This window comes from Eulemur rufifrons, chromosome 19 (genome assembly GCF_041146395.1).
Source record: "Eulemur rufifrons isolate Redbay chromosome 19, OSU_ERuf_1, whole genome shotgun sequence".
NCBI lineage: Eukaryota > Metazoa > Chordata > Mammalia > Primates > Lemuridae > Eulemur > Eulemur rufifrons.
In genome coordinates this window covers 97,822,163-97,836,822 of record NC_091001.1, presented here as the reverse complement: position 1 = coordinate 97,836,822, position 14,660 = coordinate 97,822,163, and the positions used below count along the sequence as shown (strand labels likewise).

At 46.3% G+C, this 14,660-nt stretch overlaps 1 protein-coding gene across 5 annotated transcripts; it reads left to right on the top strand.

Annotated features, from left to right (window-relative positions):
- Positions 1-1,754: 1,754 nt before the first annotated feature.
- FKBP1B (FKBP prolyl isomerase 1B) lies at positions 1,755-11,785 on the top strand. 5 transcript variants are annotated; one of them, XM_069494500.1, is made up of 5 exons: positions 1,755-1,904; positions 5,015-5,062; positions 5,216-5,304; positions 9,605-9,717; positions 11,124-11,785. In XM_069494500.1, exons 1-5 carry the CDS (start codon positions 1,868-1,870, stop codon positions 11,170-11,172), a joined length of 336 nt encoding a protein of 111 aa, XP_069350601.1. In that variant the 5' UTR covers positions 1,755-1,867; the 3' UTR covers positions 11,173-11,785. The 5 variants fall into 5 exon arrangements, with proteins under 5 accessions (XP_069350601.1, XP_069350606.1, XP_069350602.1 ...); XM_069494505.1 differs by lacking the exon at positions 5,216-5,304 and having other exon boundaries at positions 1,755-1,786; positions 11,169-11,785; XM_069494501.1 differs by lacking the exon at positions 5,216-5,304 and having other exon boundaries at positions 11,169-11,785.
- The last annotated feature ends 2,875 nt before the right edge of the window (positions 11,786-14,660 follow it).

Sequence of the window (14,660 nt, the reverse complement as noted above, 5' to 3'; positions counted from 1 at the left end):
ACTGTAAGTCACTGTTTCTCCCTCCCTCAAGGGCTTTAGTCCTTCCAGTTCTCCTTGGTTCTCTTGTCTAAGAGAGTTTAGGAACCCCAGGGTCAACAAAGTTTTTTTTTTCCTCTTTTTTTGAGACAGAGTCTTGCGCTGTTGCCTGGGCTAGAGTGCCATGGCGTCAGCCTAGCTCACTGTAACCTCAAAACACCTGGGCTCAAACCATCCTCCTGCCTCAGCCTCCCGAGTAGCTGGGACTACAGGTGCGCGCCACCACGCCGGCTAATTTTTCTATTTTTAGTAGATACGGGGTCTAATTTTTAATTTTTTCCATTTTAAGTAGAGACAGGGGGTGGGGAGTCTCGCTGTTGCTTGGGCTGTTCTCCAACTCCTGACCTCAAGCAATCCTCCAGCCTCGGTCTCCTAGAGTGCTAGGATTACAGGTGTGAGCCATCGCACCTGGCCAACAAGGTTTCTTAACCTCCATCGTCGTCTTCTTCTTCTTCTTCTTTTCCTGTTTTGCGGGGGAGGAAGAAGTCGCGGACCCCTTTAAATGATAAAATTTCCCCAGAATAATGTTATCCGTACACAAAATATTGTGCATTTAACTGAAGCCGCTTTATGGACCTGTCCCAGTTACAAATCCCTGTTCTACACCTACCTCAAACGTGCCTACCCATAGCCATAGCCCATGAAGCTAGTGCATCTCTAGACTTCTTTAGACCAGCTACACTCTTGGAAGACTCTGGGCCACGCCTAGAAGCGGCCCGTGGGATTTCAGATCGTGACCCTCCTGAACAACACAGCCAGTCCTTCTTCAGGGATGCTGGTCTCTGACCACCTGGGAGAGGGGGCTGGGTGGAGAGATGGAGGAAGAACACCCCTAGGGCACATTCTGGGCACCTTTTTCTCCCTCTGCCCATCTTCCAGCACCACTTTTCAGAATCATACCTTCACATCAATATTTGGAACAATTCAGGTAAGAAAGAGTGGAAAAAAGAAAGTTTTTCCACTTTTCTAAAAGTTCCTTTCATCCTTCAAGCAAATGTTACCTCCTCCAAAAATACCTTTCTAGATTTCTGGATCTGTTTTGGGTAGAGGTGCAGGGTCTGGCGTGGAGGAGGAGCTGAAGGTAGAATTTATTTATTCATTGATTCGTTCCACAGCACTAATCACTCCACAGGGTAACTGTCTGAGTCCCCACCCATCCCAGACTTAGTTCCTGGAAGACAGCGATTCTGTCCTAATTTCAGTTGGTGTAGTGGGAATCCAATAACTGTATGTGGAGCAGAACTACCCAGGATGGCGAATAGGGGTTCAGGGTGGGTGGAGGAGAGTCTGCAATGACTAGCGTCCTCCCTCCTCCCGCCCCCTCCCACAAATCCGGGAAGCCTGGCGAGGGACAGTACCTCTCTGGTGATTCCATAACGCTCTGAACTCCACGGCACTGAGAATCTAATTAGTGATGGTTTCATTGCCAGCCCTCTCCCCCTAGTCTGTAGGACCAGGTTGACTCCCCGGAGCTTAGCACAGAGCAGGTGCTCGGTAAGTATCTTGAGCGGATGAACGCATGAACCGATGGATGGATGGAGTGGCTCGCTCACCACGATCTCCACTCCTGCCGGGCTCGCGAGCAGCCACTGCAGGGTCCCTTCCCCCGGGCCCCGCCCGGGCCGACCCCACCTTTGCGCGCGGCTCCGCCCCGCCGCCCCTTCCCGGTGGCCCCTCCCCGCGCAGGTCCCGACTCCAGCCGCACCTCCTCCGGCTCTGCAGTGGCGGCGGGGAGGCAGCCGGAGCGCCTGCGGGGCCGGGGCCGGGGCCGAGCGGAGCCGGGGTCGGGGCAGCGGCGGGGACTCCCGGAGGCGGTGCCTGCGGGACCGCGATGGGCGTGGAGATCGAGACCATCTCTCCGGGAGACGGTACCGGGCTGCCTCCGGAGTCGGGGGAGGAGGGGGTCCCGGGGCGGAGCCCGGCGGGCGGGGGTCAGATTCCGAGCGGGCGCCGAGGGTGTCGAGGCGGGGAGGGGCCAGGACGGGGGCGGCGGGAGGAGACCCCGGACCGGACTCTTGGAGGCGAAGGAGACGACCCTCGCCATCCCCTTCCGCTCCCACTCACCTCGGGGAATGAAGGCGGCGGTTGGGAGGCGGGGGTCTGCGCCTCGCCACCGCCCCGAGGGCCGCGGCTGCCGCTGCTGCGGCCGGAACCGCTGGGTTATCCGCTGCTGATGATTTCCCAGGGCCGGGGTTCGGCTCTGCTTTCCCTGCTTGGTGGGTGAGCTCTGGAAACCGGGGAAAGGACCTGCTTTGGGGTCTGCTGCTCGGGGAACCTCCTGCTAACGCGTGCCCCGCGGGCGGGCAGTCAGAGGCTGTGGGGACAGAGCCGGTCTGGGAAGGGGGACGCGCTCCCTCCGCCACCTCCGCATCTCGCTGTATCCTCCGTGCCCCGCTCAGCCTCCCTGGCGGTCCTGCCCATTCCTATGGCCTCCACATCTAAACCTCTAAGCCCAGACCCCCAACCTGCTGCTCGACTTCTACCTGGATGTGCCAGGATACCTCAGAGTCAGCAAGTCCGAAACAGAACTCACTCTTGTTGCCCGCCTTCCCCGCCCCAAGTGCTCTTCTGGATTCCCTGTCCCCTGTCTCTGGGACGGGCACCACTCACATGTATTATTGGGTCTGAGTGCGCAAGGAGTTGCCATGTCTTTTTTTCTTAAAATTTAATTCAGACCGAAGCCCGCATGTCTTCAGGGTTTGACAGGCAAACTTCATAAAAGACATTATTGACAACCCCCCCACCCCCACCCCCGCTTTCCGGGAAATTGGAGGGCTTCTTGGTTCCAAGCCATCCTCCACTACCTGGGATCACCCCTGGGGTACAGGCTTCTTGGCCCACGTAGGGAACCTTGGTGCTGGGTCCCATGAAGCATCTCCCTGAGGCCTTGTCACCTCCACAGCGCCTGAACTGACCTCCCCCGCTTCAGACTTACCTCTCTGCCTTCAGTCTGGTTCCTGCCTCACTCCCACTCATTTTCTACAACACAGCCTGAGGACTCTTTTTAAAATGGATATTTGACCATGTCCTTGCCTCAAGCAGAAAAATCTCTTAATGACTCTTCCCTGTCCTCCAGGCCCAAGCCTCCTTGGTTATATGGTCTATTCTAACCTTCCACACTGTAACTTCATTTCTCACTACCTGTCCCTGTGCCCACCACCAACTTTTTCTCCAGCTTTACCAAGCTGCCTGCAAGTTGTTAAACACACACTCATTCAGCAAATATTTATTGAATATGTACTGTGTGCTAGGCCCTAGGGTTACAGCAGTGAAATAAACAAGGCTTCTGCTATTGCTGGGCTCTAGGCCTTTGAACATATCATTATGTGTAATACCCTCTTCCCAGATTATGTCCCATGTCTTCCTCTGGCAAATTTACTCATCTTTTAAGACCCGGTTTAACCATTATCTCCTCTATCATGCTTTCCCCAACTTCTCCAGTCAGTTGCTCCTTCCTCCATGTTCCCCTAGGGTCCTCTAAATCTGCATTCGGTCCCCAACCCCCAGACCACGGGCTGCCCATCACTACCTGAGCTCCACACCACATTCCCGCCACCCATGACTCCCCACCCATCTCCACCCTGGTCCGTGTAAAAATTGTCTTCCATGAAACCTGTTCCTGGTGCCAAAAAGTTTGGGGACCGCTGCTTAAATGTTGGCTCTGCAGTTAGCCTTCCCTGGGATTTGTTATCCAGCCCCACAACTTCAAATTCCACCCAAATTTATACCTCCAATGTAGACTGTCCATCTTCCTACTTGCCAAATAAACTCAGATGTCTAGTGGGCATCTCAAGATTACCACCTGCACAACTCTATCCTCATCTTAGGGGATGGCTCCACTATCCATCCAGTTGCCCAAACCTCAAAAAACCAAGTGTCATTCTTGTTTTCTGCTTTTCCCTCATCCTGGACCCCATCTCCAGTTCATCTGCATGCCCTGTCAGCTCAGCTTCCAAAATATGTCTCCAATCTATTTTGCTCTCTCCTCTGCTGCCGCCACCTTAAATCAAGCCCTCATTGATTTCTTGTCTGGATTATTGGAACAGACGCCTAACCATCCATCCTACACACAGCAGCCAGAATGATCTTATAAAATCTTAATTCAGATTATGTCATTCTCTTGCTTAAAACCCTCCAGTGGTTTCCTATTGCACTTAGTGTTAAATCCGGCTCTGCAAGCCCTGCATGATCAGTCTCTTTCCCACTTCTCTCCTCCCTCCCTTCTTTCCAGCACTTAGCCGCCTTTCTGTTCTGCAAATATGCTGATTCTGTGCACTTGCTACTCCTTCCTGGAGTGCTCTTTCCCAGCGTTTTGCAGATCCTTGAAGTTCCAGGTCAAACATCACCTTCTCTGAGAGGCCATCCTGGACCACTCTTTTCTAAAATGGCCTGTCCCACTGTATCTCTCTTTAATTCATCTTTGAGTTTATTTTCTTTAGAGTATTGATCACAATCCATAATTATCTTGTTTGAATATTATTTGTCTCCCTCCATTAGAATGTAAACTCTGAAAGAGCAGGGGTCTCTCTCATCTGTAGTGTTCACTGCTGTATCCCCAGGAACAGGCACAGGCCTGCCCCTTAGTAGGTGCTCTAAATATTTGTGAATGATTATGTTTAGCCATTCTCAGTAGCAGCCATCATTATAATCTAGTATTTATGTGTCTGTTTCCCTGATTTCCTAAACGTCTGTGGGATGGATAAAGTAAAAAGAGTAATCAAAGAAAGGGGAAAAAAGAAAAAACCTAGGAGAGAGCAGAGTGGAGGAAACCAAAGAAATAAAGTTCAAATCCAGGCCAGGGAGGTGACGTGACTAGTCCTGGCTCCTATGAGGCACAGAGCCAGAACTGGGGCCACGGGCATCTCCATAGTTTGGAGGGCAACGTGGGCCTGAGCTTTTGGTCAGGATCACACCTGAATGTCCCAGGTGAGTTTTTCCAATACTCTGCTCCTTCATCTGCCCTTGTGTCTCCTTGCAGGAAGGACATTCCCCAAGAAGGGCCAGACGTGTGTGGTGCACTACACAGGTAGGCCTCTCTCCCGCAGTCTTCACGCAGGCCTGCCCTTCCCAAGGCAGGGCTCTCCTCTGAGCTCCTCTTGGGGTGCCTGCCCCCTGGATCAGCCCCGGTGCCCAAGGCAGCCAGCTCTCCCTGTGACCAGCTACCCCCTGCTCCTCCCAGCCAGTCTTGTGGGGATGAGAAAGGGGGCTGGCAAGGTCAACACCTCCCCTCTTATACCAGCGTGGGCCATCCATAGTGCCAGCCTCTGGGTGAGTCAAACACATCCAGTCCCCTTGCCTCCATTGCGGGCAGTGTGGAGCCCTGGCCCTCCTGGTTCTGTCTGATATTTGGAAATCCCTCTTAAGGCTCTGAGAGCCCCGAAAGTCCCAGCAGACTCCCTCTTTGTCCTACAGTATCATTAGAGAAGAGGAGGTTGGCTTTGTCAGAATTTCCTTTCTCTCTTCAGAAATAAACTATGCAATTCGGCCTACTGATACTGAGCACCTACTGGGCGGGATGCCATGCTAGGCACCAGAGCACAAAGATGAGGAGGGAAGATCCCTGCCTTCACTGGCTGTGGTGGGCAGAGGACAGACACGTCACCTGGAGGCTCCGATGCAGTGTGAGGGGTGGGGTGCTGGAGCACCTCTGGGCAGACCCCTCTCAGATCCCCTGTGTCTGGAGGCTAGGTGGGCTGAGGGACATTCTAGATGAGTTCTGCAGGACTGCTGGCGGCAAGATCATGAGCAGGTGTTTGTTCAAGGGGGGTGAGCACCCTGCCTTGTGACCTGCTTCCCAATGTGGCAAACTTGGTGACAACCACTTAGCATACAGCAAGGCCAGTTTAATTCCTAGGACACATTCGGATGGGGCCATTTTTAGCAGTTCTGTGGGCCAGTGTGAAGCACAAGGTTAATTCTAGGCTGGCGGTGTGGATGTTTCTTGACAGTTATGTTGCTGGTCGCTGACGTCAGTGGGCTGGAGCTGTGTTTTATCTCCTGGTGATGTGGCCTAATTACCATGGGTCCTCTGGGGCCTCTGACCCGTGTAATTGATTTATCTGTTCTACATGTTGTAGACAGACCGGTGTTTATCAAGTTACTGAAACCACAACATCGTTTTGCAAAGTCTTTTCACAACATATGCATAGAGCAGGTGATGTGCATTAAACACTAATATCAGCTGTAAGCAGCTCTGGTTTGGGGAGAAACTGTTTTATCAAACACAACAGAAGACTGTATGGGACTTGTGGTAACCTTTTTTAATTAAATATAAATGGTCTCTACTCAATGAATTTTTTCAAAGAGATCACACTTTTGGAACTACCACCCAGATAAACACAAAACATGACCAGCACCCTCAGAGGTCTCCCCATGCCTCCTCCCATCATTCCACTTCCCTAAAGTAACTATTATTCTGACTTTTGTCCCCATGGATTTGTTTTGCCAGTCTTTGAACTTTGTATAAATGGAATCATAGAGTAGATGTTCTTCTGCATTTGGCTTATTTCACTCAATATTATATCTGTGAGATTTATCCAGTATGGTTTGTTCTTTTTATTATTTTTATATTTTATAAATATTATATAAATATATAAATGTGATTGTATAAATATATTTCATAAATATTTCATATTTTATATTATTTTTATTTATATTTTATTAATATTATTCTATAATATTTCATTGTATGAATATACTATAATTTATTTATCCTTTCCACTGTTGATGGACATTTGGGTTATTTATAGTTTTTGGTTATTACGAATAATGTTGCTATGAACAACCTTGTAGGGTGTCTGTTAGTGTACATATGTTGGGTATAGACCCAGAAATGGAACTGCTGGAGTACAAGGTTACACCCATGTTCAGCTGTAGCAGTACTGCCTAGTAGCTTTCCAAAGTACTTGTGCCAATTCCCACTTCCCCCAGCAGTGCACGAGAGTTCCAGTTACCCTGTGTCCTCACCACCATTTGCTTGATATTGTCAGGGTTTTGTTTTAGTTTTGTTTTTGGCTTGCTCTGGTGGGTGCCTGATTTTGATTTGCATTTTCCTGATGAATAATGAAGCTGAATGTCTTCTCATGTGCTTACTGGCCATTTGGATATCCTCTTTAGTCTGCTCAAATTTTGTCCGTTTTTAAAAATTATTGGCCCTTTTCTTATTGATTTTGTAGGAATTCTTTATGGATTCTGTATGTATGAGTCTTTTGTTGGTTGTATTTATTCCAAACATCTTCTTTCACACTGCGGCTTACCTTTTTACTCTCTCAATGGTATGTTCTGAACAGAAATTCTTAATTTTAATGAAGTCTCACTTATCAATCTTTTCCTCTATGGTTAGTACATTCTGAATTAAGTTCAAGAAATCTTTGTCTATCTCTAGGTCATGAAGATGTTTTCTATTTATTGTAGAAGCTTTAGTATTTTATCTTTCATATTTAAGTCTATGATTCATCTGGAATTGATTTTTGTGTGGGTTCAAGTATCATTTTTTCCCATGTGGATATACAATTGATCCAGCCACCTTAATCCAAAAAATTATCCTTTATTTGCTGCATTGCAGTGGCGTCTTTGTCAAATCAAGTATCCATGTATATGTGGGTCTGTTTCTGGACTGCATGGTTTTGGCTGAACCTGTAGCAGTGGATAACTGTAGATGGTCTCGAGTAGATTAAGTCATATGAAACCTGAAGAAATTGGGGGATGAGAAAGTCAGTCTATAAATGGAGTATGAGAATGTAGTGTATATGTGTGCATGTCCATGTGCATATTTGCCCAAGTATATGTCTGTGTGAATGTATGTAGATCTGTGTATCTAAATATTTTCTTAGCATCTGTTTGGCCATCAGGGTTTTTCTCCTGAGTGTGTATGCATAAGTGCATGTGAGCATGCATAAGTATCTCTGTGTATTTGAATATCTTAGCAACCTGTGTGTATGCATGAGTTTGTATTTGATCTTCTTAGCATCCATCTGTGTGTATCTCTGTGTAACCAGAAGGGTTTTCTCCTTTGCCTCATTTAGTACCCAGGGCAAAAGCCCAATTTGTTCTACCCAGAAAGTAGGTAAATAAGATTGTTTCTGTAGCATACATTTTATTGTATTATTTTATTATTGTTTTTGAGACAGAATCTCACCCTGTTGCTCTGGATAGAGTGCAGTGGCATCATCATAGCTCACTGCACCCTCAGACTTCTGGGCTCAAGCAATCCTCTTTGCCTCAGCCTCCCGAGTAGCTGGGACTACAGGCATGTGCCACCATGCCCAGCTAATTTTTAGTAGAGACAGGGTCTCGCTCTTGCTTAGGCTGGTCTTGAACTCCTGAGCTCATGGGATCCTCCCGCCTCAGCCTCCCAGAGTGCTAGGATTACAGGCGTGAGCCACTGTGCCTGGCCTACTATACATTTTAGTTTTAGGAATTAGGAAATCATAGATGCTCAGACACTAAGCTGATCCAGCCTCCTGTGTAAAACATGGCAAATCTGAGGCCCTAAGAAAGGAAGTGATTGCCCAACAGCACGGAGTGAGTTAGTGCCAGAGTGAAGTCAGAACCCAGTCTGGCTAGGCCTTTCCTAGTCCCAAATTGTCTTTTGTGGTGGTTCAGAAGCTGCAGGAAGCTGTCGTGGAATAGCTTCCTGCAGAAGCTATTCTGTACAGAAGGTCTGATCTTTGAGTCAGGGTCACCAACCAGAATTGGAAATAGCTCTTGGGCTGCTGGACTGAAATGACATGTGGACATCAGGGATGACAAGTCATCTGCAGCAGAGACTGAGGGATGCTCCAAACTGCTGGAGACAGCACCTGGAGTGTTCTGGTTTCAAACAGCCCTCTATGTGTGGAGTCTAAAGGCCACCACTGACCAGCTAAGTCACCTTAAACACCTTAAACTGTTCACTGCAGTAGGGGATGATGTGACCTTTGGGATTGCATTTTGGGGAACCTTAGGAACCTTAGGACTCAACCTGAGGCTGGAATACCTGGGAAAACAGACCTTCAGACTGAGGAAGTGGCACAAAGAAGTTGGAAAGTGCAGAGGAATTTGAGAAAGGCATGACCTGAATAGGACATGGGGGAAAGGGGAGGAAGGGGAGAGCAGAGAGAGGGTTGCAAGGCAGGCAGTAACGAGATCTGGAAGGGACTGTATGCACGGTAGGCATTTAGATTCTTCCCTGGGGAGCTATTGAAGTATTTTAAGTAGGGGAGTAATATGATCAGATTTATATTTAAAGACAAAAGAATCAGTCTGGGTGTACACTGGAGAATGGAATGAAGGGGCAAAAGAGGAACAAAAAGACCAGTTAAGAGGTTGTTCCTGTCCACAGGGTGGTGATAATAGAAAGGAAGAAAACAGGTAGATTCCAAAGACATGTAGGACTTGGTGACAGGCTGTATGTGGGGGTGAGGAAGAGGGAAGTGTCCAGGTTTCTTGCTCGGGCAACAGGACGGATGGGAGGATAGAAAGAGGAGCAGATGTGTGCAGAGTAGGAATTCCGTTTCAGACCATTCAATCTGAATTGGGGGTTAACTCATGACCACAGCTCTTTTGCCACCTATTCTTGCTTTGCCAGGAATGCTCCAAAATGGGAAGAAATTCGATTCATCCAGAGACAGAAACAAACCTTTCAAGTTCCGAATCGGCAAACAGGAAGTCATCAAAGGTTTTGAAGAGGGCGCAGCCCAGGTAGGATGAGGATACACGTTAAAGGGGATTTGGGGAACCGGGGATCCGGGCTCAGCACTCAGCCCTTGGCCTCCACCCTCTCACCCTACCACTGACCACTACTGCTTTGACTACCACCAGGCCACGGCAATGCCATCTAGTGTTCACTCCTGGCTTTGTGTCCCCACCCCTCTCCTTGCCAGCATGCCTCTTTTGTGTCTCTGGGGGCTCTCATCCCAAGCACTTCCCTTAGGCTAAGCTGAGATCTACCAGCCGTCAGGACTGAGGCAGCAGAAGAGCTGGGGTTGGGTAGGCCAAGAAGGTTTTTCGTTTTTGTTTTTTAACTTTTTTGGAAACAATTTCATACTTACAAAAATATTATAGAAATTTAGTACAGAGTTCCCACATACTCTACCCAGCTTCCCCAAATGTTAATATCTTACATAACCGTAGTATGGTTATCAAAACCAGGATACAATACTGTTAATCTACCTATTCAAATTTTAATTGATTATTCAAACTTCAAAAATTGATTTATTTAAATTTCACCAATAAATGTCAAGTGGGTTCTTCACGACCGTTGTGATGGGCCCTGGTTTAAGCTCAGCTTCCTTGGTCTGTCTGTGAAGTCATGTGACGCTCTGCTGCAATAGGTCTCCTGGCCCTGGCCACCTTGCTGTGGCCTCTAATCTCTGAACCTCTTTAATGAACTGTTCCTACCACTTACTTGAGTGTGTACATGTGCTATTTATATACCCTTTTTAGGCTTCTTTGGAAGAGGGTAAGGAAGGATGATGAACAAATAGAAGTGTTTGGGCCACACACAAAATGAATAACCAGTAATGTCGGCCAGGCGTGGTGGCTCACGCCTGTAATCCTAGCACTCTGGGAGGCCGAGGCGGGTGGATCGCTCGAGGTCAGGAGTTCGAGACCAGCCTGAGCAAGAGTGAGACCCCGTCTCTACTAAAAATAGAAAGACATTATATGGACAACTAAAAAAATCTATACAGAAAAAATTAGCCGGGCATGGTGGTGCATGCCTGTAATCCCAGCTACTCGGGAGGCTGAGACAGGAGGATCGCTTGAGCTCAGGAGTTTGAGGTTGCTGTGAGCTAAGCTGACGCCACGGCACTCACTCTAGCCTGGGCAACAAAGTGAGACTCTGTCTCAACAAAAAAAAAAAAAAAAAAAAAAAAAAAAAAAAAAAAAAAAAAAAAAACCGGTAATGTCTGTCAGATGAATGAATTTGTGGAGGTCATTGTCCCATAGCCAAGTCTCTGCTCTTCTAAGGCGGAGTCTGCATTTGTTACAGTTCTTGGCACAGTTTCAATGTACCACACATAAAATTCATCTCAGATCTTCAGAGTTACCCTGAGGATGGTTTGGGAAAATGCCATAGTCATCTAACTTTTTTCTTTTAAATCAAGCTGGGTCCTCTTTCTCCTCTCCCCATCTGCCCCCATCCCTGCTAGATGAGCTTGGGGCAGAGGGCGAAGCTGACCTGCACCCCTGATGTGGCATATGGAGCCACAGGCCACCCTGGTGTCATCCCTCCCAATGCCACCCTCATCTTTGACGTGGAGCTGCTCAACTTAGAGTGAATGCAGGAAGGAACTCAAGGTGGCTGGAGATGGCTGCGGCTCACCCTCCTAGCCTGCTCTGCCACTGAGACGGCTCCTCTTGTTTGGGGCTCTTGATCAGTGTGCTGACCTCACCGCCCCACGGCATTATCCATTCTCTCTGCCCAAGTTGCTCTGTATGTGTTGGTTATTGTTCACGCACATCCTTGCTCCAGGAAACTTCGGTTGCAGATCGAAACATTTCAGGTTGTGCATTTTGTGTGATGCATGTAGTAGCCATTCCTGATCACAGAACACAGATTTCTTGTTCGCACAATTGACACTGCCTTACCTTCACTTAAGCCAGACACACAAGGTGCTCAGATATGAAATGTACATGGTGTACACAGAGGGACTTGAGCCAGTTACCTTTGCTGTCACTTTCTCTCTTATAAATTCTGTTGGCTGCTCACTTAAACAATGTCCTCTTTGGAAATAATATGTAAAATAAAAGTTCTGTGCTTGACAAATTCCTGTCCATCCTTATTGTAGGTAGGAAGTGCTTTAAGGACCACACAAGCCAGTTGCCTGTGGGAAAAAGAGTTCCAAGTGGCCAGGAGAGTGATAATAAATATAATAGCTACAATGTGAGCATTGTACATGCTGGGCCTTGTTCTATATACTTTTAAATAAAATTGCCACCAATCCTCCAAGCAACCCTGCAAGGTAGGTATTATTTGCTACTCATCTCACAGGCTCAGAATTCTCCTCTTTGTAACTAAAGAAATACGATGTTCAAATCCTGCAGCCTAGCAATCAAATGTGGGATTTAGGCACCTATGTGATCTTGCAATCTCTATGTGTTTGGACTGGAGTAAGAGGAATGACCTTCCTTCACCCAGATAGAAACAGAACACCTTGTGTGTCTGAACAAATGAAGGTGTGTTAAGGGCTTGGAATCATACACTAACTCACATTGGGAAGTTACTTTTGAAAAGAATGTGATTCTTTCACATTTTCACACATGCTGCTTCATTTCGTCTAGATTTGGACTAATTTACATTGGGGAATTACTCCTGAGAAGAATGTATGATTCTGAACTTGTTTCCACACACAGTGCTTATTTTCATCAATTTTTACTGTACCTAACCAGAATCCCCAGTTAGTTTAAAATCAGCCCACTTATTGGTGTGGGTTTTGTGTAGGTCAGAGGAACCTGAGGCAATATGACTAACAGATTTTGCTTTTAGGTGGCACAGGACAAGAACTCTTGGCCATATTCTGGGTTATTCTGTCAGGGTTGACTTGGAATTGTTTCCAGATTGAGGAGGGAGGGACTGGCAACAGGTACTTTTAATTTCCTTCTTAGGCCCACTAATACATGTCACATGATGTCGTATATATGCTAAGGGACCATGTCATCTTGGCTAATTCATCTACCCCTTCTGTCTCCAAGAAGCCCTGGCTGTATTTCTCTGCTCAGGGATGAGGGGTTATTGAGGAGGCAGTGCTTTAGGATGGAGAAAATGAAATGAGAAAGGGGCTGCCTTTTTAATCACCCACCATCCCTATGCACACCTCTACTGTGGGACCGGACCAGCCAGAGGGTGCTGCGCTCACTCCTGTCTGGGATGTTTCCTTCGGAATGTCGTGATTCCCAGCTTTCCTTGATGACTCAAATGCCTGTGATAATTTCTCAGAAAGCTTGTATAAAAGACACACACGTGTTCTGCTGTGACACCAGTAAGATAACACCAAGGACTATCTTAGGTGCCCACTATGGGGCATATAAAAGATCTCAGTCTAGTCTAGAGTATTCATAGCCTAGGTGGTAAAAGGAGACACCCACTAACAGAATGCCCTCAAAATGCAAATACCTACTGGCTAGCACCTGGAGAGGATATGCTAGTCTTTGTGGGTAAATTGAGAAATGACCAGTTTTACTGGAGTTCTTAAAAGATGATGCAGAAAATTATGATGCAGTATGCTAAAGGAGCTTGGACATCGTCCTGTTGAGAGCCACTAAAATTTCTTAAGCAGGAGAGCAAAAAGATCTATGTCGTATCAGTCATTTTCAAACTTTCAGTCAACAAATTCTCAATTTATACAAATTCTTTCTTAGAAACTTGAAATTTAACCTAGATCAAAGTAAAGAGCTCTGGCACACATGCGTATGGATTATACACATACATGGACACAATCATTGTTGCACTCTCAAAAGCAGTTTGAAAGATTGAGCTTTAGGTGCCTGGTGCAGAGGATCGATTGCACTATATCCTCAGCATTTTAGTGTAGAACCTGGAGCAGAGTAGGGGCTCAGTATTTGTCCACAGAAAGCTCTTATAACTTAACTGGGACAGGGTACAAAATTTCCAAACAATTAGAGGCAAGGTTTTTTTTTGGGTTTTTTTTTTTAAAGAAACGGGGTTTTTTTTTTTTTAAAGAAACGGGGGTGGGGGGGTGTCTCATTATGTTGCCCAGGCTGGACTTAAACTCCGGCCTCAGTCTCTTGAGTAGCTGGAACTGTAGGTTTTAAAACTCTTAACGTTAGGTCATGAAATTCAGCTAACAGATATATTAATCCAAATGATGGACTGGTCATAAGTGCTAATAGAGGGAATTTCCCCTTATTATTAAAACAACTACACTAGAGGCAAGCTGGTCTGCCACTTGGACAAATCACACTCTAAAGTATGTCTAATTTCAGTTTTTCCTTTACAAGGAAGTCTTTCAGAAAATTCTTTTTACATTACCTAAGGGCACACCATGCATTACAAAAACTAATAAGGTATTCATAAAAAAAAAAGCATTTACAAGAAAATTACAGTTGTGGCTCCTTTCTTATCTACCCACCCTTCTTAGAAATGACTCTTTCTACTCTCTTATGTGCTTTCAAAAAACACTCAGATATAATTAAAAGTAGAATTGATGCTTTTTGTCCATTTAAATGAGTTAGTATACATACCCTTCAAATTGATTTTAGGTTCCAGTTATACACAAAACAATTAGTCCACGTTTTTCCATTTGGCCCATGCCTAAACTATAAAAAGAAAATTATGGTTATCTCCTCCCAAGCTGCCAAGCAATGATGAATGTGGTGTAATAACCATACTATTTCCATGTCATGGGAACTCATGATGATAAGAATGAGCAGAAAGTATTTTATTTATGGCAAAGATACACTATGAGCTAAGGTACAAAATACACGAAGATGCTTCATAACTATAGGGAAAGGCTATATAAATACAATCTTAGACACGTAATAACCACACTCCTACCCAAGCAGCTTGCTCTCAAATTTCTAACAATGTGCTGTCATCTGAATAGCCCTTTCTAGAATAGACCTCTGTTCTAAGGACAAGGGTACCTGTATTGACAAAGGAGTTTCATTAACTATAAAGTATT

What these genes read in the sequence shown, in the direction of transcription:
- FKBP1B (XM_069494500.1), top strand. Translation starts at nt 1,868, where the DNA reads ATGGGCGTGGAGATCGAGACCATCTCTCCGGGAGACG. An exon ending in TCCATAGTGCCAGCCTCTGG is followed by an intron (nt 5,305 to 9,604) that starts GTGAGTCAAACA and finishes TTGCTTTGCCAG; the next exon opens with GAATGCTCCAAAATGGGAAG. An exon ending in TTGAAGAGGGCGCAGCCCAG is followed by an intron (nt 9,718 to 11,123) that starts GTAGGATGAGGA and finishes TTTTAAATCAAG; the next exon opens with CTGGGTCCTCTTTCTCCTCT.